At 37.4% G+C, this 27,772-nt stretch overlaps 1 protein-coding gene across 4 annotated transcripts in view; it reads right to left on the bottom strand.

The window, feature by feature from the left end:
* The window catches only part of SRGAP2 (SLIT-ROBO Rho GTPase activating protein 2), a 217,313-nt gene that overhangs the window by 18,827 nt on the left and 170,714 nt on the right, over nt 1-27,772 (bottom strand). For all 4 annotated transcript variants that reach the window (XR_014174905.1, XM_081947182.1, XM_081947183.1 and 1 more), the window contains exons 12-17: nt 26,358-26,385; nt 20,582-20,609; nt 17,027-17,087; nt 13,416-13,493; nt 11,245-11,379; nt 6,384-6,489 (exon numbers count right to left, since the gene is read on the bottom strand). Coding sequence is in view for 3 of the 4 variants with exons in the window: in XM_081947182.1 (XP_081803308.1) it covers nt 6,384-6,489; nt 11,245-11,379; nt 13,416-13,493; nt 17,027-17,087; nt 20,582-20,609; nt 26,358-26,385 (436 nt within the window). In the remaining variant the exon portion in view is untranslated. The remainder of the gene's footprint in view (nt 1-6,383; nt 6,490-11,244; nt 11,380-13,415; nt 13,494-17,026; nt 17,088-20,581; nt 20,610-26,357; nt 26,386-27,772) is intronic.

Below are 27,772 nucleotides of genomic sequence, written 5' to 3'. Positions count from 1 at the left end.
TTCACAGGCAAAATATCTTTCTTTTTCAAAGAGAACACTAAAAGCTTCATGTCAATGCTCGACATGGAATGTCAATCATAGGCATTTGAAGCATTAGTCAGTCTGACACACTGAAAATTTCTGAAGGTAAACGAAAAGAAGAACAGCTTTGCTTTAAAGGTTGGGAAAGGTTACCCCTACATCCTCCATACTCTACTACTGTCATTTATAAAATAATGTTTTCAACTGCCCAGAACACAGTTCAGTTGCTGATATTTCACCTTTCAAACTCCAAAGAACAAAGGGAGATGCACTCTTACCCCTCACTTAGGCAGCAATCTTTGAATCTCACTTGAAAGCATTTCATAACCTTTCAATAAGAACTGGCTTTGACAGCCCAGGACTTAGCCAAGAAAAATGTATTCAGTGTAAAAACTAATTTTACTTGATTAATTTGTCATATTTTTAACTGTAACTCTCCCTACAACACATGCAGAGGAAGCATGCCAGAAATTCACTACATTACTACTTATTTATCCTTAAGAATAGAATAAACTTGGCTAGCTAACAAAATTCACTATCTAGCACTTGACCTTCAGCTTCTCCAATGCATATCTGTCTTTACACAAAGGGATAAAACAGTCCAACCTATCAAAAACAGCACCACAAAAATCAGATTAGGGAGACGACTTCCGGCAGCCGAAGGAGACGGACGCGTGCGTCCGCCTTTTCGCTGCTCCAGTGTGCTCCCCTGAAGTCTAGGGGGAGCACAGGGTGCCTTGGAGGGGCGCCCTGCCGTAGGGGCGGCTCGCTGGGACCCTCTGGAACGGCGGCGGCCACGGGGGGTCTCCAGCCTTGCCCCAGGAGCTGCGAAGCGTAGGGAGCGCGCGGAATGCCACCGCACACTTCTTCGAGTGCAGCCTGGAAAGAAATAATTAATTGGAAGGAAACAGCTGAAGAGCGGTGAGCCGAGGGGTTTCCCCAGGTCTTTTACTATTTTTACACTTTTGACTGTTTAGCAGTTTTCCTTTTGAGACTTTGTTTCAACTTCTGTAGGAGCTTAGATTGGAGGGGGGGAATTCCACCCCCCTCGGAAAAGCGGCACTTGAAAAATCTCTCCCTTTTATGGGAGAGAGAAAAAGTTTGAAAACTACTTTCACTTCCCTTAAATAAGGGGGGGGGGATTTTTTTTGGCTACAATTGCGAGAGAAAGGATGGCTGATCTGATTCTTCTCTAAACTATCTATGGGAACTTTGACTTTGTTGTTTCCTGACCACCTGTACTGGCTGAGCCAATATGGCAACTTCCTCCTTCTTCTTTGTCTTTGTGAATGACACTCCTCCCTTGGAAACCTTTATGGCTTTCAACTAATTTCCACCCCAGAGACTTCCAGGAGCCTCTTCAAATACGTTATTCCCCTGGATTTGGAATATTTTGACCCACCTATTTGCTTTAGTTCTCTACTAGAGGACTTATTCTCCTTTGGACTTGTTTGTTTGGTGATCCCTGCCGGCTGTGTTCTCCCACAGATGCCATCTTTTTGTACAGAACAACAACTATCTCTGAGCTTCATGATGGGTCCAAAGAAATTACCGCCTGGTAAAGCCTCATCGGCCCCAACATCTTCCACGTCCAGCCCCGCTCACCAATCACAACTGGGATCTTTTCTACAACCTAAAGCCTCTGAAGAGAGTGCAAAGGACTTGTCTACTCAACCGATGCTTCAAACCCTCTTAAAGGGACAGGACGAAATTAGAAAACAATTGCAGGACTTAAATGAACAGCTCAGAGAAACGAACCAGCAAACCACACGAAATGAACAGAGGACAGGAGTGCTGGAGGAGGGGGTGGTCGGGATGAGAGACGAGATGAAGATGATCCAAAGGGGGAATGCAGAATTTGGAAATCAGATGTTAAAAATGGAATTTGAAAGGATGTCTTTTTTTCTTAGGCTCCAAAATTTGCCAGAAGTTGAGAACGAAGATCTTAAAGAGATTATGACCACAATACTAGCAGAATATATTAATAGAGATAAACAACAGCTTTGGTGGGACGTTGATCTGATTTATAGGGTTAACTCAGCCTATGCAAGAACACACAATGTTCCAAGGGAAGTTCATGTCAAATTTCTTAGAAAAACTACAAGAGATGAGGTTCTAGGAGCTCAAAGGGGAGGACCATTAAAATATGAAGATAAAGAAATAACCATTCTTAAACAGATCCCAAAGAGAGTAAGAGATAATAGAAGGAAATATTCTTTCTTGGCAAAAAAATTATATAATAACGGGGTTTGGTTCAGGTGGTTGTTTCCAGAAGGCATGTTGATTTTTTGGGAGGGCAGTAGAATTAGAATCAACACAGTAGCGGAAGCAGAGGCTTTCACTAAAAAACATAGTGCCCTCCTAGGTGAAATGGGGGATGCTACACAAGAAACAAAGGAGGGAGGGGCTGAGGCCCAGCCGGTGGACAGGAGAGGGAATGCAACAACTATAAGACTCAGATCACAAAAGTGATTTGGAATACTATTGCAATTGTTGCTACAATGTACCTTCATGGAAGTGATACAAAACAAATGGTTGAAACATACTGATGATTTTGTGTTAACTTAAAACTGCTAATACTTATGTAAATGTTGATATTTTTCTATCTTTGTTTGTAGAAGTTGCAACACCTGGGGGGGGCTTCTCCCCCCCGCACGATGTAGCTGTCAATATGTTTTATAACCCTATAACCCCTTTTCCTTGTAAAATTTTTTAAAACTAATAAAAATTTGAACAAAAAAAAAAAATCAGATTAGGAACGCAAATTGAAATAGGGAAGAAAATGATAAGTGAGCACCTGACTACCCTAGACGAGTTCAAATCACCAGGACTGGGCGGATTATACCCCAGGGTTCTGAAGGAACTGGCAGACGAGATCTCAGAACCACTAAACTATATCTTTCAGAGATCCTGGAGCACCGGGGAACTACCAGAGGACTGGAAAAGAGCGGATGTGGTTCCCATCTTCAAAAAAGGAAAAAAATAGATCCAGGAAACTATAGACCTATCAGCCTGACCTCAATACCAGGAAAGATACTGGAAAAGATAATCAAGCAGTGAATTAGCGAACACCTAGAAGCAAACAAAGTAATAGCCAAAAGCCAACATGGGCTTGTCAAAAACAGACTAATGTTATTGCATTCTTTGACAAAGTGACAAAATTAGTGGACCAGAGGAATGCCATCGATATAGTTTACTTGGACTTCAGTAAGGCATTTGATAAGGTAGACCATAACCTACTACTAGATAAAGTAGAAGACTGTGGGTTGGACAGCATCACCATCAGATGGATTCGTAACTGGCTGACCAACCGCACTCAATGTGTAGTCCTCAATGTAATTGCATCTACATGGAGGGAAGTATGCAGTGGAGTACCCCAAGGCTCTGTTTTAGGCCCAGTACTCTTCAACATCTTCATCAATGATTTGGATCAGGGAATAAATGGGGAACCCATCAAATTTGCAGATGACACCAAGCTGGCAGGAATAACCAATACTCCAGAAGATAGGCTTAAGATACAGAAGCATCTTGACAGACTTGAACATTGGGCACTATCTAATAAAATGAAATTCAATGGTGAAAAGAGTAAGGTTCTACATTTATACAAGAAAAACGAAATGCATAGGTACAGTATAGGTGGTTCCTTCCTCAATAGTAGTAACTGTGAGAGGGAACTTGTAGTCCTAGTGGACAACCATTTAAATATGAGCCAGCAGTGTGCAGCAGCTGCCAAAAAAGCCAACACAGTTCTAGGCTACATAAACAGAGGGATAGAATCGAGATCACGTGAAGTGTTAATACCACTTTATAATGCCTTGGTAAGCCACATTTGGAATACTGCATTCAGTTTTGGTCGCCACGATGTAGAAACGATGTGGAGACTCTAGAAAGAGTGCAGAGAAGAGCAATAAAGATGATTACGGGACTAGAGACTAAAACATGAAGAACGGTTGCAGGAACTGGGTATGTCTAGTTTAATGAAACGAAGGACTAGGGGAGACAAGATAGCAGTGTTCCAATATCTCAGGGGTTGCCACAAAGAAGAGGGAGTCAAACTATTCTTCAAGGCACCTGAGAGTAGAACAAGAAGCAATGGGTGGAAACTAATCAAGGAGAGAAGCAACTTAGAGCTGAGGAGAAATTTCGTGATAGTTAGAACAATTAATCAGTGGAACAGCTTGCCTCCAGAAGTTGTGAATGCCCCAACACTGAAAATGTTTAAGAAGATGTTGGATAGCCATTTGTCTGGAATGGTATAGGGTTTCCTATCTAGGCAGGGGGTTGGACTAGAAGACCTCCAAGGTCCCTTCCAACTCTGTTATTGTATTGTATTTGTAACATTGGATAACATTCAAGCTACTTCACTCCATGTTCTTTAATGAGAATATTTGCAGAATATTTGAAAGGCAGAATGAAATAGTTCTTTTGGAAGAACAAAATGATTCTGCCTTTTGAAATTTAGGGGATGGACTTTGACTTGGGTTTTTTTCATGGTGATCCAATCCCTAGGAAATATACTGTCCCAACAATTGTAGGTGCCCCCCCCCCCAATTTCTATCTTTTGATAAAGTTACAAAGATATACATTTTAGTGCAGCATTGGAAGCTTAAGACCTTGCTACGTGGTTCATTAACTCTATCTTTTTTAATCTTGTGGGTTAGCTGCATCTCTGGAGCAGGGTAAACATTAAGATTTAATAAACGGTATAAACATTAGAGGATATACAGTATCTAAAAGAGAAATCCCTGAGCTGTACCCCTGGATTATATACCAGCAGCCACCTGTCTTGTGTTTAAGAAAATATCTTTCCCAGCAGTCTGCTTAGGGGTATTTATTTGCTTAAAGATGAAACATCCTTTGAGTTGAGATCACCTCCTGATGATTTTATAAATATATGCATTTTGTTTCTTGGCAACAAAAAAGAAATGGTTTGTCTCTGCCTATTTTGAAGATATTTGGTACTTTCTAATCTTGTATTTCCTAATGGTCTCCCATTCAAGGAATCCCATTTCTTTGTTTCTTCAAAACTAATCAAGATCAGTTAAATGCTGCCATTTATCTAGGCACTGATTTATTTATTTACACAAATTACTCCAGTAAAAGCACCTAGCATAAATTCTCCAATGACAGCCCTAAAAAATGAACAAATCACTTTATTAAAGACATCTTTTTGGATTTTCTCTCCTCTGACCTTTTTAGCATGAATTACATGCTCTTAAACCATGCCATAACATGTATTGTCAAAATCAACACCCCCAAAATTTGTACCAGAGCACACATGATAGGAAAGACAGTGACAGTTTGTGAATAGCCTATTTGGAGAAGGAGTACAGAAATACCCTTTATGAAAACTTTTTCATAGATAGAAATCATTTTAGTATCTATAGTACAATGAGGAAGGTGCTCATGATATTGTAAGCACAAATTCCAATATTATGCCTCATTTAAATATTCATAAAAAGACGGCATAAATGCACAGAAGTATCTCCGTGTAGGCAAGACACATGAAATCAAGCATACAATGTTCCAAATACAAAATACTGCCCCCACAAACTGCAGAATTGTACACATTCCCCATATATATCTGGCAGAAAACTGGTTAATGGATACATACATTAAAATGTCAGTCTGCCTTTTTCTCTTAAAATAAGTCTCTTGGCTGTAAAAGCAAAACTGAAATCACATGCATCTGGCTAGTGAAATCTCAGGAATTAAAAGGGTAACATCTTAAAACAAGTCAAACATGGGTGTGTATTTGTACTGTCTGCAAAATTATTTTTTCAATGTTCCTAATATACTTGCTGCAACATGAGCAAATATACCTTTATAATTTAAGCAGGATACAAAATTCTGATGCAACTTCTGTGAATGGTTTAAAACACACAACAGTGGAATGGGCATTACACTTTCCTACATATTGCACTTTCTAATATTCATATTGTTCAGTTCCTGGGGTCAATTAAATGGGAATCTTTGGAATTCAACAAAACAATTCTAAGGGACCATATTTATGATAGTTAACTTTACAGATTATCTTGCAGCCCTATAAAAAAGGATTTTAATCCACCTCAAATTCCAGTAGAACAAGCTATGGCTGAAACTTAGAAAAAAATCCTTAATGTGAAGAAGAAGAAATGATAATAAAACCATCAGCAGGAAGTTGAGTGAATTCCTTTTCAATGAAGATCTTCAAACTGAGGAAGAATAACTTTCTGTTAGAGATGCTTTAGCTATGAACTTCATGCAAGATGTAGGCATGAGATTAGATTGCCCCCAAAGTGTCTTTCAACTTTAAGATTCGAATATTTTCCTCCAGAATACCAATGTAATAGCTACAGTAGTCAATTACTTGGAACACTTACTGGCTGAGGAATGCAAAGAGGTATCTCATTACAATCAATGTGGTTTTAGGCAATGTAAGCAGGACTTTTCGGATGTGCAGAGCTCTCTCTTGCAGGTTGTCCATTGCTAAAGAAAAAGAGAAGAGTTACATAGAATAAGAGAATAACAGACAATCGTTCAGACCATATGATAAAACCAAATAACTTGGTCACACTTTAGTTCTGGTTGACATTTTCACAGGTATAAGAATAATCTGATATTTAAACATTTTTACGTTTGAATGTGTGCAAATCTTATTTTATCACATGCAGAGGCATTAAGAATTCACTGCATAGCAGAAGTGTTATGGATATGGGTGGTTTTTTTTTGTTTTTGCATGTTAGCAATGTGATTATGAAGGTTAAAAAAAAAAAAGACTTTCTCCAGATAATCCATTTCATCCAAGATCCTCTTCAGCTGCCAGGCCATCGCCTTTTCTATGACCCTCCCTAAGAATGGGAGGTTGGAAATTGTCCAGGCAGGTGGGATCCAATGATGGGTTTTTTTAAAGGAGGGTGTGAACCAGGGCTTGCTTAAATGCATCCTGAAAGGTTCCCAACTCTACTAATGCATTAATCACTGTCTGGACCCATCTGCTAGTCACTATCCTGGAAGCTTTCACCATCCAGGAGGGACAAGGATCTAACTGACAGCATCAAGGACCCTGTCCACTTCATCAGGGCCAATCGGATCAAACTGTTCCCAGATAACAGGGCAAGACCTCTCCCCGGGCATCTCACACGCATAGGGTCCAACAAATGCTAGCGACTTTGTCCATGAGGTGCTGAACTCTGCCTGGCCAGACCCTAACTTTAAAGGGAATTCAACAAATTTAACTAGTGCAGGGCAGAATGTGGTTGCCCCAATGATACTGTTGAAATTGATTATGGGAATTTACACAATACCAACTGCACCCAGTCCACTTTAATGTGACAATTTAAATTTTAAATTTTAAAATTTAAACTTTGGAACCAAGTTATATGATGTAATCCCTACCTCCTTATCAGCCTGCCTGTACTTTAAGGAGATCAACCAAAAATTCCTGTTTCATATCTGCTTGCGGAAAGCAATTAGAATTATAGGCACAAGGAAAGAACTTTTGCAATGGCTCCTACATCACAAGAATGCATTGCCAGGAATGCCTGACATATGCTTTTTGAAAAACATCAAAGAACCATTTGTTTTTGGTGGCTTTTCTTGAATTTTCATTGGATTGCCCAATGCATTATATGATTTCTGATGGAATTTGGGGAGTGGGGTTATTTTTGTTCTACTCAGCACCATTATTTTCATTGCTATTTAACTTTGCAGTATCTTTTATTTATTTTGGAGAGTTCCATGCTTCTGCTCTTACCCTTCATGGTAGTCTAAAAGTATTTTTTAAATAGAAAAATAAATCTAAAATGCAGAATATGGTTGAGCGATATCATCTGAATGTAACCCCTCCTTCACTCGTTCCCTTATGGGCAGCTGTCCTCCTTCACCAGGCTTCACACCCAAGCAGAATGCTTATTTTTACATTTGTTTATTATTAATTTTAGGGAACAAGCTGCAATGTCTCATGTGGTCATCTCAAGAATAACTTTTACTTCCAAAAATGTTTTGGGACTCTGTATATGCTGTAGAAGTAGGTTTTTTAAAGGAGAAGCTGATTAGGGATTACAGCCTATTATTTTCTATGGAAATACGTCAACCAGAACAGGGAGATGGGGAAGATAGAGATAAAAATGGACCACTAGTCCCAATTTGCTGTTAATGAGGCAATGCAATCAGAGGAGGTATTCAGCCGGTTTGGAGCGGTTCAGGCGGACTAGTAGCTCCGACGATCAGATGGCCCCGCCCACCCGCCCTTTATTTCCTGCTTTCTCAATCTCAAGGCACAGCTGATTCCCCCCCCCCCCCGCTGTTCTACTAACCGTTGTTGACTTTGAAGGTAAGCAGCTGAGCTTCTAAATGCTCCATTTTCAGCACAAGAACTTTGGCATGCATTTATCAAACTGGTTGTTAAACCAGCAGCATCCCACCACTGAATGCAATCACTTTTAAATTCTTACCATGCAGAATGTTAAAAGTTGCTTAAAGTATGAAATGCTACATCATTTAAAACCACAGAACTCTCCTCAATATTACACCCAATTTTTATATCAAACAGGCTCTCTTGAAAATTTGCTTTGCCCTCTTTAAGGTACTATAATGAGATAAGAAAATAATCTTGAGGAACAGGAAGAGCCGCAATCCAGAAAACGGTTAGAAGAGAAATCTGAATCCAAAATAGGAAGGTAATTTGAGGAAGTCTCTCTGACTCAACCCTCCTCACACTTTGTCCTTATTTAACAATTCATTTGTTAAATCAGAAACAAAATGGTTGCTAACAAATATGATTGGGGTGGTGGTGGGGAGAGGGAGAGAGGGGGGTGGAGGGAGGGAGAGAGGGGAGGGGAAAGAGAGATGCTGCCAAGAACACAGACTATTGCCATTTTTTAAGATAAAGTTCTCATAAAAGCTACATCAGTGTTAGTCTCCTTCTGGCATGCCCTATTGTTAGGGGCAAACATTTGGATGTTAAGTGTATATGTTGGTCAGAAAAGGATTTTTTTTTAAATACTGCATTTGCAAATGGTCAGTAAAGGAAGGCATTAAACAGTGAGTGATTATTGTTCTCTTGAAAATAAAGGCAGAAAGAGGAGAGGCACTTTCAGACTTGCAAGATTCTGATACATACAATAATGAAAGTAGTATTATAACTTTGAACTCCTGGCCTGGACTACCTTGGACGGCTGACAGTTGCCATTTTCTCTTCAGTCAATTTCATCAATTCATTTAAAGCCAACTATAAAAATTAGTCACAGTTGGTGCTACATCATTTTACACTACCTTACACTACACTATCAGTCTGTTTCTAGACTGAGTTTAAAGTACTATAATCAAATTGGTAGATATAAACATTTTTGGATTAGTATTTTGATAGAAAGTTTTGAGAATCTGCAATCTTTTTGTAAAATCAAGAGAATATTCTTAATAAATCACCTTCATCTATACAGATGAATATGGATATGGAAAAATATCCAAATCTACAATTTCATTAGAATTACAGTTAAAAATGCATTAATATTATTCTCATGTGGGACAAATCACATCTATGCTTTATGTTGTGCTTTTATGTATTATAATCTCCCTCATAATTTTGCTTTTGATAATTGGACATTTTTCTCTCCAAATTTCAGAATAGAAATACTGAGAATTATAGTTTTAGAATGCTTCGTGTATGTGAAGATGTACAGAACGTTTAATTATATTCTGATTTAAGAGAACAGGACATGAAAATCTGAAGCTGGTCAAGTGTGGAAGTACTGAATACTATCCATTGTAGCAATTACATCAGATAGTCTATTACACTTAGTTTCTTAAGGTGGGTGTTTCAAAAGAAATCTTTAGCTTAATATTCCACAGGCAGATTAGCATTCCTGAATGATGACAGAAAGAGCTATGTCTACAGCGATATAATGGGAAAAAAGTGGGCAGCACAAAGCCTTGGCTCTGGAAGTTCAGAATTATTTGGCAACAAGCTGCCCTTTTCATCTAACAGAGTTAAACTGTATAGACTCATTTGTTGTGAAAATGAAACTGCAGATCTTTTTAAGAGGAGCTCTCCTATATCTTACTTCAAAGGCTTTTTCCAGCATGGTCCTTCTTATGCTCTGACAATGAATTCACTGTTTGTTATAGAAGTGAGTCAGCACCAAGACCGTCACTGTAAACCTATTAGTCCCAGGGAAAGTATTAATACCCTTGAAATGATGAGGTGTAAGATATCAGCTTAATTTGTTTCCTATATGCTGCAGAAAAATACTGTGTGGATTGTCTAGTATCTTTAAGGAATATGCTGACCAACAGATAGCTGTTAGCTGTCTTTCTGTTTCTTAAATAAATAATTAAGTAAATGATGACGTCCATATTGATCTGACATTACCTTCAGATGATAAAGACAAAAAAAGGACAAAACAATTCCTTAAAAGGCTCCTTTTAAAGTAAAAAATGTTCTGCATTGGATTATTTTAGTTTACTAATTTACCTAGTCAGTCACTTTTCTTTAGCATAATCAAATGAAATGACATTGGGAAGGATAAGCTAATAATATAGTGGGATCAAACCCTCTAACAGGCAAATGTTTCAACATTTTTTTAAAAAGCCTTTGTTTAAAAAGAGAGAGACAGATATTTATGTCTTAAAATCTATATCCTTACTCTTATTCTGTCAGCATTAGCCTTAAGAGCTATAATGATCACATTAGACTCTACTGGGGCGGCACACAGAATCACCCTTTTAATCAGTTAATCAAAATGGAAGCCCCAGATTAACAGCAATGTGTGGTGGGATTTAGATGAACATTGAGAGAAATACAAATTGTTCCACTAGCTTACGACCCAGTGGGAGGCAAACAGTAATCTTTTATTCTGATTTTGTATATTTACTATCTCAGAAGCAAACTGACATGTTTCAGATCTCTTAGTCTCCTGTGAGATACTGTCAGGATTAAGGAATGTTCTGAGAAGCCAGTGGTATGGTTTCTAAAAGATAGCATTAAGTCCAAAAAATACCGGATTGAAGGAAAGATACTCAGCAGAGATGAATAGGATGGTAACATACCACAGAGTAGAGATTAGATATAATCACTATTTCATGAGAAAATGAGTAGGGGAAGAAAATAATTTCTACTTCAAATATTCAAAGATCTTAATTTGTTTGCTCTATTTATAGGTCAGTATTAATACACACAGACACACATATACATTATTTCCTTGCAAAGTTGCTAACTGGCTTGTGCATTTTTGTGCTACTTACTGACACAGGCAATCAGGTCATGAAAGATTTCCTTGGGGAAGAGAGGATGTTCTAGCCCACGAAAATAAAGCTTTAGGACACCCGCTATTGAATCCATATCATGGTCATTTTGGTCTCCAGCCAGTGGATCCTCCCCTGGTTACCACAAAACAAAGACAATAACAACAGAGTAAATAGGGTATATGCACATTTAAAAAAACAAACAAACTGCAAGACATGGGAGGAAGGAAAATTAAATAAGATTTTGTTCTGAAAATGAAAATAGACTTTTGGCTCAAAAATCAATCTAGTTAAAAAATTAATTCCCGTTCTTAAAAGTGGCATCCAGCATAAGGCTATCACTACTGTAGCACTATTATTATCCTTCTCATTTTCTCTATTACCCTCTATCATAATCATTATTATGATTATTACCCTATTGCTTTGCTTATACACTGAGAGCTTCTGCACTGTAGAAAAATTCCTTGTGTGTCTAATCACACTTCACCAAAAAAGCTTTTCTATTCTATTCTATTCTATTCTATTCTATTAGCAACATAGTTCAAGCTAGTAGATATTATGGAGCTACAACACAGGCAATTCACACTCTGATTAAGGGGATACATACTGCAATGGAAAGGCTGATTTGGTGCAAAGGGGTTTAAAATGGAACACGTGAAAGTTCTATTTTGGGATGCTCTGGTTTCAGAATGTTTGCAAAAATGTCAAATGAACAATGTCAATAACCAGTCATGCCTGAAAAGCAGAAGCACATACTTCTTTGGCATATTGGAATCCATCTACTGCTATCATGAGAGCCAAAGAAAGGATTGCTGTTAAAACCTCACTATTGGAAATAATTAATTTTCTTAATGTAACTGAAACCATTGCAACTCAGCTTTATCATAATAGTTCACAGGATAATTAATTAGATAATTTTCCTCAATATTCTCATCAAGAGCCTTTTGATAGAACAAGAAATGTTATTATCATTTACTGTTTTAGTACTGCACGTGCTTTGACAAGATCATGAGAAATGGATGTAGAAAAGTTAGTATTTTGTACTGCACTGACATCAAAGAAAGGTGATCTGGAATTTAGAGCAATCCTTCACTGAAAGATCAGACAGAAGAAGAATTGCTTCCATGACTGCTTTGTCAATAAATATATAATAGGTCTTCCATTTTAAAAGTAAACAATTTACCTTTCTTTTAGTTAAATATAATATTTACATAATAATGCTAGAACGATTTGATGTGTCTCTTAGAATCTTGGGAACCTATACACTTTCAGCTCTTGCTGAATTCAATTGGTCCTTTTCCTTGGGTATGTTGATTAGGGATGTTAAGGGTGTAAGGTACCAACATCCCTTGTTCTGTAAAATTCAGTATTTATTCTTTGCATACATTTACCTTCTGTCTCACAGACAAAAATGCTCCATCTTTCCATGACCATATTTATTAAGGAAAATCTCAAATTCAATTAATTAAATTATTTATATATCATCCAATTTACAAAACAGGCAGCATACAAATGATTAAAAACAAAATAAGGTAAGCATTATGTATAAAAGAGCCACAACATCATAGTGTAAATCAATACGAACAGAGGTCAAAAGCACAGCTTATTCAAAATCCTAAACCATTTTTTTCAAACAGCTTCATTCATAATTCTCCTCTCCTGAAACTATTTGTGTTTAAAGAAAAGCACAAGCATGTACTGAATGGTTTTCTTTTCATTGTAGGATGCAATATGAGAATTTTCTATGAGAGTTTTGGGGGACAAAATATGTGAGGAAACCTATGTCAGATTTGAAGAGTTCTCCCTTCAACCACTTCTGCTGAACTTTCCCCTCATGAACTTCCTGCTGTCACTATCCCATTTACTTATGAAAATGTCATAACTTAAAGCAATTTAAAATAATTTATAAGGCCTTTTAGAAATTCCATACACCTTCAGTCTGAAATGTTTACATAGTGAGGTGACAAGAAGCAGAAACCTAAGGGATTTAGATGCCAAAGATTATTGAGCATTGGGGAGTGAGAGAGACGAGAATATGGAGAACATACTCATTATAGCAGCATGAGAACCATGGGAAAAAAGATCTTGTCTTCATTTGCAACTTCAGTCTTAGCATCTCTTAAATCCTGAAGCACAAAAGCAAATGCAGAGGCAATCTTAACTGCTCTTACCTCTCTCAAATGCATTTTTTATATCATTCACTTCAACCTGAGATCCAGATACCCTGAATATTCCTTCATGCTGAAGTCCTGGGAAGAAAATAGGAAGAATCCATGAAAACTGAAGGAACTACACAAATGATACCCTTCCACCTTTTTTTGGTTAGAGGAAGCTATGACACATTCACCAATTACAGCATTCAATGATTTTGTACTTTAAATAAATTGAAACAGAATGTCTTCCAGAATAGATTTAGAGAATTGTTACACATCTGTTGTACACAAATGCTACATATATGTATATGTGTATATTTGTATATATGTATGTTGGTATGTGAACACAATCACACACTAAATACATACATATATACTGAATAATTTTTCAATTACTTCCAAACTTGAAACAATTGACATTTTTGTACATCAACTAAGCCATAGTGAGTAATAAATCCAGTCCAAAAACATTCCTAGGATCTTATAATTCCTATTAGACAGTGTGGGTCCTCAACATCTATGGAGGTTCTCCATCATGCATGTCAAGGTTTGTCCTGAAAGTGCTTTATCAAATAGCAACTGGATTTTGTTTTTCCTTGAAGATGTTTCGCTTCTTGTCCAAGAAACTTCTTCAGTTCTGACTGAATGGTGGAGAATGTAAAGATTTACATTCCTTGCAGTCATCTAGTCATTAGCACTCTTTCTGAAAGTCATTGAGGCCACTTGGAGGCTTATCTGTGCCTCACCTGAATAGTGCAAATGGGTGAGGAACATTCTTGGAACTGCTGAAAGGACTCTGTGGTAAACAGGAGATAGGCAGGGTCATATCCCTCACTTTCTGTTGAGAGAGAGCTGTTCAATCTTAATGTAAATGGCCTCTTTGACCCATCTTTCAAACCAGAACTCCTCTCTGTCCAGAATGTGGACTTTGCTATCTCCAAAAGATTGACCTTTGTCTTTCAAATGCAGATGGACGGCTGAATCCTATCCTGATGAGTTTGTTCTCCTATGTTGTGCCATATGTTTGTAAAGCGGTTGTTTTGTTTCTCCACGGTACAGATCCATACATGTCTCACTGCACAGTACTGCATATATGTGTGTCCTCAAATGTAGCACCTGTCTCTTTGTACACACGCCTCAGTTTTTAGATCTGTCAGAGATTGTTATTTGTAACTAATTATGAAGATTTGCACGTTACATGTAGACCAGGGGTGTCCAAACTTGGGAACTTTAGGACTTGTGGACTTCAACTCCCAGAATTCCCCAGCCAGCTGGCTGGGGAATTCTGGGAGTTGAAGTCCACAAGTCTTAAAGTTCCCAAGTTTGGACACCCCTGATGTAGACCCAAGATAAATAATTTGGTTCCCTGACTGTGGTGACCTCTCTATGTGAAGGCCAAGCTGTACCAATGTTTATTTGCTTAGAGTGCAATTAATCTAAGGCTTGTGGTTTCTGTGACAATCTAGCCTCTATATAGTTTTTTCTAACAGTTGCTTTTCTTGCTTGCTTTATCTTTTTTCCCCATTGATTGAATCCTGTTAGAGATCTATTATTATAAGGTGGGTTTAAAATAAACAATAAATGTTGATGCTCTGTTGTGTATGGGATATTGACCCAAATTGTAGTGCATAGCATGATTAAATCATTATACTAATTACAAAATTGCTTGAATTTAGTACTCAATCCCTGGTGGAGGCTTTCAGGCTAGATTAATCAGGAGACATTTGAAGGTAAATCAGTCAAATCTTCTTTTAAGCAGGGGTGTACGTGCGTGTGCGTGTGTGTGCGTGTGTGTAATGGATATATGCAATCCAATTTCTAGAGATTGAGATACATGATCTATTATTTGGTCTATTATACATGATTTAGATCTAAAATCTTTGATTTTTTCAATGAAAGAATCCTTTGATGTAAAATAGAGAACTATTTATAGAATGAACACTCTGGACACAGAAAAATATAAGTCTCCCATAAAAGGTTTTTCATAATAGAAGTTGTACTTCTTCTATGGATAGAATGGTATGCTTGCATTGGCTTAGAAGGAAATTAGAACAAAAATCGCTGCATAAAATGTACAGCTTTGATCTGAGGCCATTTATTTTAACATTGGATTATCTCTGACTTTATTATATTTCTCTTTTCCTCCACTGTTTTTCAATTATGTGAAAGGATAACTTATTTCCTGTGAATGTGTGTTTGTTCCATGCATCATTTAACTTGTGACAGCCTACAGATTTAAACAAACAGTTCTTTATTATGTAGATAAATGCATACTTTCCACTCTGATTGGAGCAAGTATACGCGTGGGTAGTGCCTGATGAAACTTTAAAATTGGAAGAAGTTTCTTATATGTCATTAAGTGACAAAGAGGCATTTATTTCACAGTAACTTATTACTTCTTGATTATTACAAATTACTTTTGATATAAGAACATTGAAAAATATTTGATGCAAAATTGAAATATGTTGGCAAAACATAACATAACCAAGCATGCTTCTTTGAACAGAACAGAATAACAGAGTTGGAAGGGACCTTAGAGGTCTTCTAGTCCAACCCCCTGCTTAGGCAGGAAACCCTATACTGTTTCAGACAAATGTTGTCCAATCTCCTCTTTAAAACTTCCTGTATTGGAGCATTTGCAACTTCTGGAAGCAAGTTGTTTCGCTGATTAATATAGTATAGTCTTTATTGTCATTGTACAAAATAATTGTATTAATTGTTCTAACTGTCAGGAAATTTCTTCTTAGTTCTAGATTACTTCTCTCCTTAATTAGTTTCCATCTATTGCTTCTTGTTCTGCCTTCAGATGTTTTGGAGAATAGCTTGATTCCCTCTTCTTTGTGGCAATCCCTGAGATATTGGAACACTACTATCATGTCACCCCTAGTTCTTATTTTCATTAAACTTAACATACCCAATTCCAGCAACCGTTCTTTATATGTTTTGGTCTCTAGTTCTCTAATCAGCTTCGTTGCTTTTCTCTGTACTCTTTCTAGAGTCTCAACATCCTTTTTGCATCATGGCAATCAAAACTGGATGCGATGTTCCAAGTGTGGTCTTACCAAGGCATTATAGAATGGTATTATCACTTCCTGTGATCTTGATTCTATTCAGCTGTTAATGCAACCTAAGACTGTGTTGGCTTTTTTGACAGCTGCAGCACACTGCTGGCTCATATTTAAATGATTGTCCGCTAGGACTCCAATGTTTGATTTTTACCATGTTCTTCCACTGTAGGTGGCTAGCAAAACCATAAAAACAAACATTTACTGATTAATATGCTGCATAGTAGAAAAGTGCAGATAAAAAAAAGCCAAGAATAACCATCACTGATAATTAGCTCAACAGTCAAATGCTGTCTAATTAGGAGCATTTTTATCGGCCAGTAAAAGCTAAAGAAGGGAAAGATCCAGGCGTAACCACTGCAAACTGCATTTTTGAGCTGCATTTGGCAGAGATGTTAAGTCAAAAAAAATCCTAAAACTTAACAGAGGAAGTCATGAATAAAAAAGTGACAACACTGCACAGTGTCTCTCTTTCAGACATTTGTTTATAAATACCTTAAAACTGTGTCACAATACTCAACAATAAAGTAAAACCCTGCGATTTGGTTTCCTTTTCACACTTACCATGTCTGCTAATGAAACGTATACAGCTCTCTACCACCAAAGGAATCACATGGCTGGAATCCTGAATGACAAAATGGACAAATTATGATGAGAAAGAGAGAGAGAGAGAGAGAGAGAGAGAGAGAGAGAGAGAGAGAGAGAGAGAGAGAGAGAATTTCTGAACTTTATATTCTTTGAAATAGTCTACCAAGAGATACTTATTTCCAAAAGATATTATTCAATAAATACACATACTGGGAAGCTGGGAATAGACAGTGTTTATATATGGTCAATGATGTTTAATGACTATTAACACCGAAAATAATAGTTTTATAGGAAAAAAACCCTGCAATATAGGTAAAGGTTCCTTTTTCACATATGTGATAGTCATTCCCGACTCTAGGGGGCAGTGCTCATCTCCGTTTCAAAGCCAAAGCTGTCCGAAGACGTCTCTGTAGTCATGTGGCCGATATGACTAAATGCCGAAGGCGCACGGAACACTGTTACCTTCCCACCAAAGGTGATTCCTATTTTTCTACTTGTATGTTTACATGCTTTCAAACTGCTAGGTTGGCAGAAGCTGGGACAAGTAACAGGAATTCACTCTGTTAGGCGATGCTAGGGATTCGAACTGCCAAATTGCCGAACTTTCTGATCGACAACCACAGCGTCTTAGCCACTGAGCCACCGTGTCCCTATTTAGTGCAATATACTACTAAATAAAATTAAGACAGAATTTAAAGGTTTTTTTCCTTAAGAAACTTTTTATGATGATAACCATTGGGATATTTAAATACATATTATTTCTATTTCAGGATATAGTCAGCTCCTTTAATAGTTATCTCTTTGCTCAGGATCCCAAGATCTTTCCATGTATCATTATACCTTTTGGCTTATAGATGTGATGTCATCAACCAAGGAAAGATATGTCTCAATGGCAGGTCCCCCCCCCCCCATTATTTTTAGTCTGCTTAGTCTGATAGACAATATAGAATCTCCATATTGGAACAGAGCTTCCCTATGTTTTCTCAAACAGATAGATATTTTGCTATTTTTAAATGAATTGCTAGTACTGTTGTTAGCAAAAAAGACAAATAGTTGCTTATCATTACTTATATTACAGAATAGAAAAACAGAAATTTCTGGACAAATTAAATGAAGATTTCTATATGTTTTACTGTAAGCTAATAATTAAATGACAACAAACTACAAGTGAAGCCTCAAATCAAAGCTGTTCTTGAAGAGAAAAAAAAAAGAAACCCCAATTTCTCACTTTACCGTGAACATATGTTATAGCTTCTAGAACGCTATAAAGCATGCCGCGAGGTCTTTTGCAAAGCATGACAGCATGCAGCATTAAAGCTGTTCCTCCTCTGGAAAGATCAGCATTGCTGCTTTGAATATTGCCCTTGGTGGTTTGTGTGTGTGCGTGCGTGCATGTGTGTGCGTATGCGCGCATGTACAGATAACACTTCTGTTGTGACCATCCGTGAAGCAAAGCAGCTGTATATATGTGCACACAGGGATAAAGAACCAGCTTCCTTTAACCCTTCAAACAAGGGATATTTTGTACTAGTAAGCATTGTAAACCAGCTCTTCTGAATGAAATTTTACAGCCTGGTAGCTTTTCCAATAGTATATTAAAAATGAGCATGTCATTAGTCATCAGATAGGGACAAAAAGACACTGGAATTTATCTTATGGCCACAGCACATCTTCCTCCCACTTCCCTACACACACACACACACACACACACACACACACACACACACACACACACTTCTACCTAACAAACCAGAAAATAATGCAAGAGGTGCTGACAGTAGTGCTGAAACACACAATTACAGTGAAATGGAGCAGTTAAGCTGTAAATCATAAAGGTGAACCAAAGTGGAAAAGAAAAAACTGCTCAGGTAAATTCCAGCCATTAGAGGGCAACAGCTTCAAGTTAAAAAATTCCAAGCAGGAAGAGGTAAGGGACCCATTCACAGACACATTTATTTATTCTGGGCAAATACAAAAAATGTCAACTTATAGCACTGTAGATAAATGATCAGGGGTGAAATTCAACAGGTTCTGGAGAACCGGTAGCGGAAATTTTGAGTACGGAGAACTGGCAAATACTCCATTCCCACCCCACTCTGGGCTGGGCTGGGCCCAGAATGGGGTGGGAATGGAGATTTTGCAGTATCCTTCCCCTGCCACGCCCACCAAGCCACACCCACAGAACTGGTAGTAAAAAAAAATGAATTTCACCACTGTAAATGATAGCCTCAAACGAAGTTCAGCAAATTCTGGCCTCAAAATGAATCAACAGATAATTCGCAGGGGCCTTTAGTTTGCCTGAGTATTCACCTCCCACCAGGTCCTCTAAGTTTCAATGTTATATGCACAGCAACAATTGAACATAGGATGGTCCTTTTCACATACTATGAAATTCAGTTGATACATGACTTCAAACTGGCAATTCACTCTAAATTGTTCCCTAGTCATCCAAAAGGTAACTGATCTTCATTCATCAATGCCTGGTCACCAATAAAGCTTGGAGAACAGGAGGAGGCAGAGAAAATGGTATGAAATACAGATTCTGAGCTATTCTCCACCAAGTGATATTGGTGATCCTGATGAAGCCTTATCTCAAAACAGGTTTCAACAGTGTTGCTAATAAGGTGTAAGTGAGATAAATTCTAACATAGGGTAAGCATTGGTTGATTTCTCAGGAATCTAGTATCAAGTTATGCCTCGTCCTCACAAATGTGCTTAGACAGCATCAGAAGAAGAGGCAAATGCCCCTTTCACCTTCTATGTAGCAGCTTTTTTGTTTATAAATATTAGAGAAGGGATTGTTGATCTGCGAACTTCACTGGGTATATATATATAAAGTTTTGGATTTATCCATTTTCTTTGTTTTTCTCAAACATTTTCAATGGTCTTCTTACCTTCTACCATAAAATCAGAGAAACATAAAGTTGGAAGGTACTATAGAGATAATTTAATTCAGCCGCTATGCAATGTAGGAACAATTACATTTTTTTTTGCTTCAAGCACTCTAGTAAAGGAGAATTTGTCATAACATATGGCAGCCTGTTCTACTGTTCATAGCTCAATCAGCAAACGCCTTTCTTCTAGTTTTAACTCAATGTTTCTGACCTATCCTCCATGGTAATGGAAAATAAATAATATTCTTTGTGACAACCCTTCAATATTTGAAGACTGCTTTCATATTTTACCTTAGTTGTCCTTCTTATAAGAACCTTGTTCTTTAACTACTCTGGGTTTGGTTTCCTTCACTATCTTGGTTGTGCTCTGCTGAACTTACTCGAATTGGTCATCATTCTTTTAGAGATGCAGTGCCCAGAACCAGACAGAATATTTCATATGGGGTCTGACCCAGGCAAAGAAGAATTACTAATTAACAATTGCTCTCCATGTTCTAGACTCTCTGCTCCTTTTAAAGCAGCCCACAAAATATTGCTGCAAAAAAGACCAGTCCAGAAACAACTGACAGCAACAGCACGTTCAGTAACAGCTGACAACCATAGAATGATTTGATTGTCATTTAAATACATTTCTTACCTGCTTTCTTATAGTAGAACTGCGTCTGCTGTTGATCCAAGAATTCACACGAACCATTATCAACAGATGAGGGAGAACAGGAAAACAAAACAAAAACATGTTTCAAATAAATCATTTACAATCAAAATATTAGTTTATTTGAAATATAAATAGCTCATCAGTGAGTAGCGGTAGAGAAGAATCAAAGACAATAAATATTTCCATTAATTTGCTTAAAATCTAATTTAAAATAAAAGTACTATAATGGTCAAACAGGCACAGCAGATCTTATTGCTAACAGAAGGCTATACTTAACCTTTTATCTCCAATCTTAGAGAGCATCACTATAAAGTCCCTTCTTTCTGCAATGTCATTTGGAAATTATTTAAAGGCAGCACCATGCTAAGAAAGTCGTGCTCTGCTGGGTAAAACTACTTTTATTGAAGACGTGTTTTAATAAAGTGTCATTAAGTTTGAATTTTCCTCACCCTTGTGGTGAGGAAAATTCAAACTTAATGACACTTTTTAAAAACATGTCTTCAATAAAAGTAGTAGGATTGAAATAACAAGATCAAATACAAACCATCTCATAAATATGTTTGTGATTTCTTATATATTACTAGGAGATTCAGAAAGAGTAGAATAGCCATTAAAACATTTGCTTAGGTGTTCTCATGTGGAACACCTTGTCACTCATTTTAAATATACTGGAGTACCATCATATCTGCTGAGATTGTCACTTGAGGCAGAGGATTAAGGGTTTCTCTGATGACAGTTTTCAATGACCAAGGAATGTAGTGATATTTGAAGTTAGCTAGAAGATTTATGCAGTGCATCTATGGTGGCAGCTAACCTAATGGTATTTCTCAGGAGTCCTTAAGACTCACAGAAGTTTAGTTTGTCTTTATAATTTATCTACAGATCCAAGGCACTTCAATTTAATCACTTGGATGGCTCTCTTGAGGACCTGTGGAACTACACTTGAACTGATGTGATTGAAATCTTTCCTATGGGAAAACAGAGTTCTCTCTAGGCTGACTTATGACTTCTAAAATAACTTTGAAGGGAAAAAAATTGAAGTACGTGACACACTCACTCCATACAAGTTTTTGGTTGCAATAGCAGTTAGTAATACTTTGGTGTATATAGAAGTTCTTATTTCAGGTAATAGTTTTTCCATCACTACTTGGCTGAAGTACACATCTACAGATAATATAGAGCAGGAGTCCCCAACCCTTGGTCTGTGGATTGAAACCAGTCCACGGCATGCTAGAAACCGGGCCACGCAAAAAAAAAAGGAAGCTCCATCCACAGGATGCAGGCAGCACATGAACACACACACCCCTTTCTGGTCCACAAAAAAACCCTCTATCCACAGAACCAGTCCCTGCTGCCGAAAAGATTGGGGGCCACTGATACAGAGCAGTAGTCTGTAAAAAAAAAAGGTAGTTTTCATTTCTATTTCCTTATTCTGTTTGTTTTCTGCTCTGGTGCCCTATAAGTAAGTATAAGTATAATCTTTATTGTCATTGTACTTAAATACAACAAAATTGGTTCAACTATCAACTTTAGTATATAAATACAATGCACACATTTTAAAATCTTACATATTTACATCAGGGGTGAAATTCAGCAGGTTCTGATAGCGGAACTGGTAGCGGAAATTTTGAGTAGTTTGGAGAACCGGCAAATACCACCTCTGGCTGGAACCAGAGTGGGGAGGGAATGGAGATTTTGCAATATCCTTCCCCTGGAGTTGGGTGGGAATGGAGATTTTGCAATATCCTTCCCCTGCCACGCCTACCAAGCCACGCCCACAGAACTGGTAGTAAAAAAAAATGAATTTCACCATGATTTACATCCAATTTTGTTATTCTGACAATAGCTCCATAATGGTTAACAATAAATAGTTAACCTAATGTTATTGCCCCAAATCAGTGGCAAATAACACACACAAATGATTGAGCTTAATTACTACTATATGCTTACTTTCACCTACAATGGACAAATAGATGCTTGCAATTACAACGTGATGCCCAGTTGTTTTCCGTGAAGTTTACTTAGAATCCCAGGAGTTATACTCACTTTTCCCTATTATCCATCAACTGAAAGCAACAGTTAATAGAAGCTGCTTCCCTTCTGTTTATGTTGTCAGATAAACAGCAATTTTGATAAAGATTGGCAGGGATGGGCAAAAATGTAAGGATTAAATCTTGTTTCCTTCTTAGTCTCCTCTTTGAAACTTCAATAGAAAGTGCCATTAGGGTGTTAGAGAACATAAATGAGATAGTTTATATATTATGGTTAGCCAGAATATGATTGATTTGCTTTGGTCTTAACTTCCTGTGTGAGCCTGGGTTGGCAAACAAACTATGCTTTAAATATCATTGTCTAGTGCAGGAGTGTCAATCTCAGGGCCCGGGGCCAAATCTGGCCCCAGGGTGCTTAGATCTGGCCCCTGGGGCCACCCTGGAAGCAGAGAAGGACTGGCCCATGGTGCCTCTGCAAGTGAAAATGGAATTCCATTTTCGCTGGCAGAGTGTTGCAGGAGGCCATCGCAGTTTAAAACAGGACAGGGAGTCTTTTTTCTCTAGCAAAGCACTCGAGCTATCACAGGCGCCCCCGACATGAGTGATGTCGAACTGGCACGCCCATCCTGGCCACACCCACCTCTCCCCTGAGGTCAAACACAATCCTGATGAGGGTCTCAATGAAATCAAGTTTGACACCCCTGGTCTAGTGGAAAGTGGGAACTCAGTCAGAATAACAAACACAGAGAACACGAAGGATCCTGTTCTACCAACACAATTCAGAATATTGATCCATCTAGCTTAGAATGGTCTATGCTGACTGGAAGAAGCCATCTATTCAGATTCAACCAAATATTGAATCAACTCTCCTTAAAATAAAGCAATTTTCCTATAGCTGCTGGAAATAAAGGTTACTGGGGAAAAATCCTATTTAATTCAACTCCTTGCCAGAACAGATGGATGATGAATTTGAAAGAAAAGCAACCTTCTTGTGCTTAAGAAACATACTTTTAATGTTGTGGTATTTTGAAAAAAGTAATCAAGAATTAAGAAAGAATCCAGATGCTTCCTCTGTTGTTGTTCTGTATTGTGCTGTTTTTATCTGTGTTTTCCTACTCTTCTTTGTTTTTAGATGTTTTGATAATTGTAAGTCATAAGAAGTAGTTGGTGTTGAATGGTACATAAATTATTATTATCATTGTCTCTTTTATTCATTAAACATGGAACTCAGTCAACTGAACATTTAAAAATGTATCACAAATATCATTGACTGGCACTGATGCTTGATACAGGTTACTGCCAGCATCCTAGGCATCTATCATCATCATAATCAATCTCTTTTATTAATTAAATATGAAACTCAATCAACTGAACATTTAAATGTGTCACAAATACCATTGACTGGTACTGATGGTTGATACGGGTTGCTGCCAGCATCCTAGGTATCAACCAAGTATCTTAAAGTATATGATGTTCTGAGTAGTGCAGTTTTTTTCTGTGCTGGTGTTATTGCAGGATGCTGCAATTTCTTGATGTGTTTTGTAAACTTATTGGATATGGTACCAAGTGCCCCGATGACAATGGGTATCACTGTTACATATTTCATCCATAGCTGTGTAGTTTCGATGGCTACGTCACAATATTTCATGATTTTTTCAGTTCTTTTTCTTCTACTCTGGCATCTCTTGGTACAGCGATATCAATAAGCTGTATGATAATGATGATTACATTGCAAGGATTGGAATAGTAATGGAATTCCAATATACTCCCAATCATAGTTGAATTATTATTAATAATAATTAAATGAAAATGATGGTGATGCAGGTTCCTTCCACAGCCAATTTAAGGTATTTTCAAATGTTGATCTCAATACCATTATATTTAATATAGTACCACAATGAATCGTATTTCATTACTGCAAGTGTCAGTTCCCAATTAGGAATTATCAGCTGACCTTGATTTTTAAAATTTTATTTATTTACTTGATTTATATCCTATCTTTCTTTCCACAGGGATATATAAATTAAAGTAATTATTCCAGAACAGCTAACCTTTTTAAAAAAAATACAAACATGTACCATATGGACATACATCTTTGCTTCTAAGCCAACAATAATGGCAATTTGGAGATTTGTAACATTCCACAGAAGACCTATAAAAAGTCATTTTTTTCAATTATTATTTCCACATCTGCAATGACATTTATGATAGAATGATTGATGTCAGGCCCAGTTATAACAAAACGTTTATTCTCTTCACTGATTTAATCCAATTCTCTGTCAGACCAGATGGGGTCAGTGGGGCAAAATGGAAGAAAAACCTCTGTATGATTGATCTCTCCCCTCCTCTGTTAGGCAATCAAAAGCACTTCAATATTTTTTTTCAGGGCTTTTTATCCTACTGTAGAGATGAATCTAGCAGAGCACAGTGCTAGCCTGAGTAAATCTAGAGAACCTATGATATATTATTGGCTAAATAATCAAATCATGGGCTTGGTTCACAATGAGCTAAGCCAGAATCAAACCAACCAACCATTATGGTTTATAAGGTTTATGGCTTAGCATGATGTGAGAACTCAACCAGTTAAAAAAATGCAGCACAGTAAAATGTTATTAACCTGATCTCTTTTTCTTTCTCTTTCTGAAGTGCATTTGGTAATTGGAACATGATTACAAGCTTAATGCTTCCAAGTTAAATTTTGCTTTTCACTTAATTTGGAATTCTGTCTCTATGTTTCCTTTTGAGAAAGGCTACAGCATACCACTTCTATATCTTTGACAAGAAAATGTGCAGACATATCTGTTACATGTCTTGGTCAAGAGGACTTTATCTTTTACCTATATGTCCCATTTTCTACCAGCAAAAAAGTCCTGGAGCAAAGGTGAGGAAGCAAATGGTTTTATGTCCTCAAAATACTTATACAACTATCACAATATTTTGTGCCGGGGTGGATAATTGGATAGAGATATCCACTGCTGGTGTAAAGCCATTATCAAATGTAATAGCTCCTTCGGCCCTTCGACTGACAGTAAAATGATATCATCAATATTATGCAAATCTCTGTAATGATCTAGTTGTAAAGGAAAAGGTTCCCCCGCACATGCATGCTAGTCATTTCCGGCTCTAGGGGCGGTGCTCATCTCCTATTCTAAGCCAAAGAGCCAGTGCTGTCCAAAGACATCTCTGTGGTCATGTGGCCGGCATGACTAAATGCCGAAGGCACACAGAGTGCTGTTACCTTCCCACCAAGGTGGGCCCTATTTTTCTACTTGCATTTTTTATGTGCTTTCGAACTGCTAGGTTGGCAGAAGCTTGGACAAGTAACAGGACCTCACTCTGTTATACAGCACTAGGAATTCGAACCGCTGACCTTCTCATCAACAAGTTTTAGTCACTGAGCCACTGCGCCCCCCTTCAAAATTCCACTGGATCCAAATTCCGCAACACACACCAAAGGGAATAAATTGCATGACAACAATTTCTCCCTGTGTACCACAGCTAATACTATTGTTTCTGATGAATATTCTAGTTTACAAGTGGCCTCATCTCCTAACATTATTTTTTTGGGGGGGAACCGACAGACCTGTTCCAAAGATTTCTAAATGAAACCAACATGTCCATGAACATTTTATAAAAGAGCATTGAAAACCTGTGATGCCATCAAAACAATGACTGGAGTTGAATTAGTTAACATTTGGTTGCAGGAAACTCCTGTTTTGCTTGTTGGAAGATACTCAAACAAGGAAGCTGCTTGCTGCCACACCTACCTCGCAAGAGAGCAGTCAGTCCTTTGACCTGTGATGAGAAAAATGAAAACAAATTATGTTTTTAATCAGAGGGGAAAATTTGCAGGAGAAGCAGGCATGTGAAAAAAATTGAAAGGGAACTGGAAGAAACTATTATGGGAGGGATGAAGACACACAGTGGCTGATTCCCCTCCAGAGCAGTCATTTTGATCAAGATTATCAACAGCAAATCATGAAATATGGAGTTCTTGGTGCTCTGAGTTTGCTCTACTAGTTTTAATGGAGATGTGGTAGAGTAAATAGGGCAAATTATTACATATAAATAGGCAGCAAATGTCACCTCCACTCATACTTATGTTACCTAGTTGAATAATGAAAGACAACAATAAAGAAAGTTCAGAGAACATAAAAATCTCAAAGGTTCAACCCTCAGCTACTAACATTCTCTTGTACTAGATCAGGAAATGCACAAAACAGCTCTTAGCTACCTGAGGACTTGTCTTGCTCTTTAGACACTGACTTGCTGTATACCTGCTAGAAATGTTAAAGTGTCATAAGAAGGCAGGAAGTATGGCATTTCTTTCTCTTTCTCAGCAAGATATGACTATTTTTCAGAAATCACTCAGAAAATGTGCACCACATTTTTATATTTATTAGCATGAAATGTTCTATCCAATCTGATCACGCTGGCTGTGGATTAACTGATCTTTCACGCCATACCTCTGGAGAGCTGCTGGTTACTCAACAAGGTACAATGCACTAGCACACTAGCTAGTTCAGAAGTCCATGGTTTTATTATTTCCAGTCTTTTTTTAAAATTTATTTTTAAACCCACAAATATTTCAAATGCGGAAAAAGACACCAAACTGCAATGCCTGGGGCATGATGAGCAATATTTAAAAGGATCTCAACTTACAGTAATAGAGAAGACACATGTCATTTGACAGATAACAAAACTAAGATAGCTTTCTCTATTGCAATGGTATTGATTTATATCAGCAATAGTTTCCCCCCAAGATCAGAAATGAAATGAATCAAAGACTGATAATTGTTAATCATGGACAATAAGTAACACATTTTAAACAATCACTTTCCAACTTCCAGCGGAAAAACTTGATTATTCAAAGCAGTTCATATTTTATAATAACATTATACTAAACCAGAGTTTTTTGCCATCTGCCCCATTTCCATTACAGAATATTAATATGTATATAACTACATGGCTTTAACAACTTCAAAAGGCTTTAATATTAAATTAACTAATGCAGGTAAAAGATGGGAAATAATTATTTAATACCAAAAGACCTCCTGGTATTTTCTATTAATGGAACCTGCCATCTCCAGAGTAAAATAATTTACAAGTCGGAAATAGAACGGGACAGAGAAAACAAATCAATACTGTTTTGCCCCAAAGTTAGATAGCCAGTCGTATTTTG

The sequence above is a fragment of the Natrix helvetica genome (genome assembly GCF_964273705.1).
Source record: "Natrix helvetica genome assembly, chromosome: 3".
NCBI classification, from domain to species: domain Eukaryota; kingdom Metazoa; phylum Chordata; class Lepidosauria; order Squamata; family Natricidae; genus Natrix; species Natrix helvetica.
Note: the sequence above shows the minus strand (reverse complement) of the source record. Positions and strands in the feature narration are given on the sequence as shown.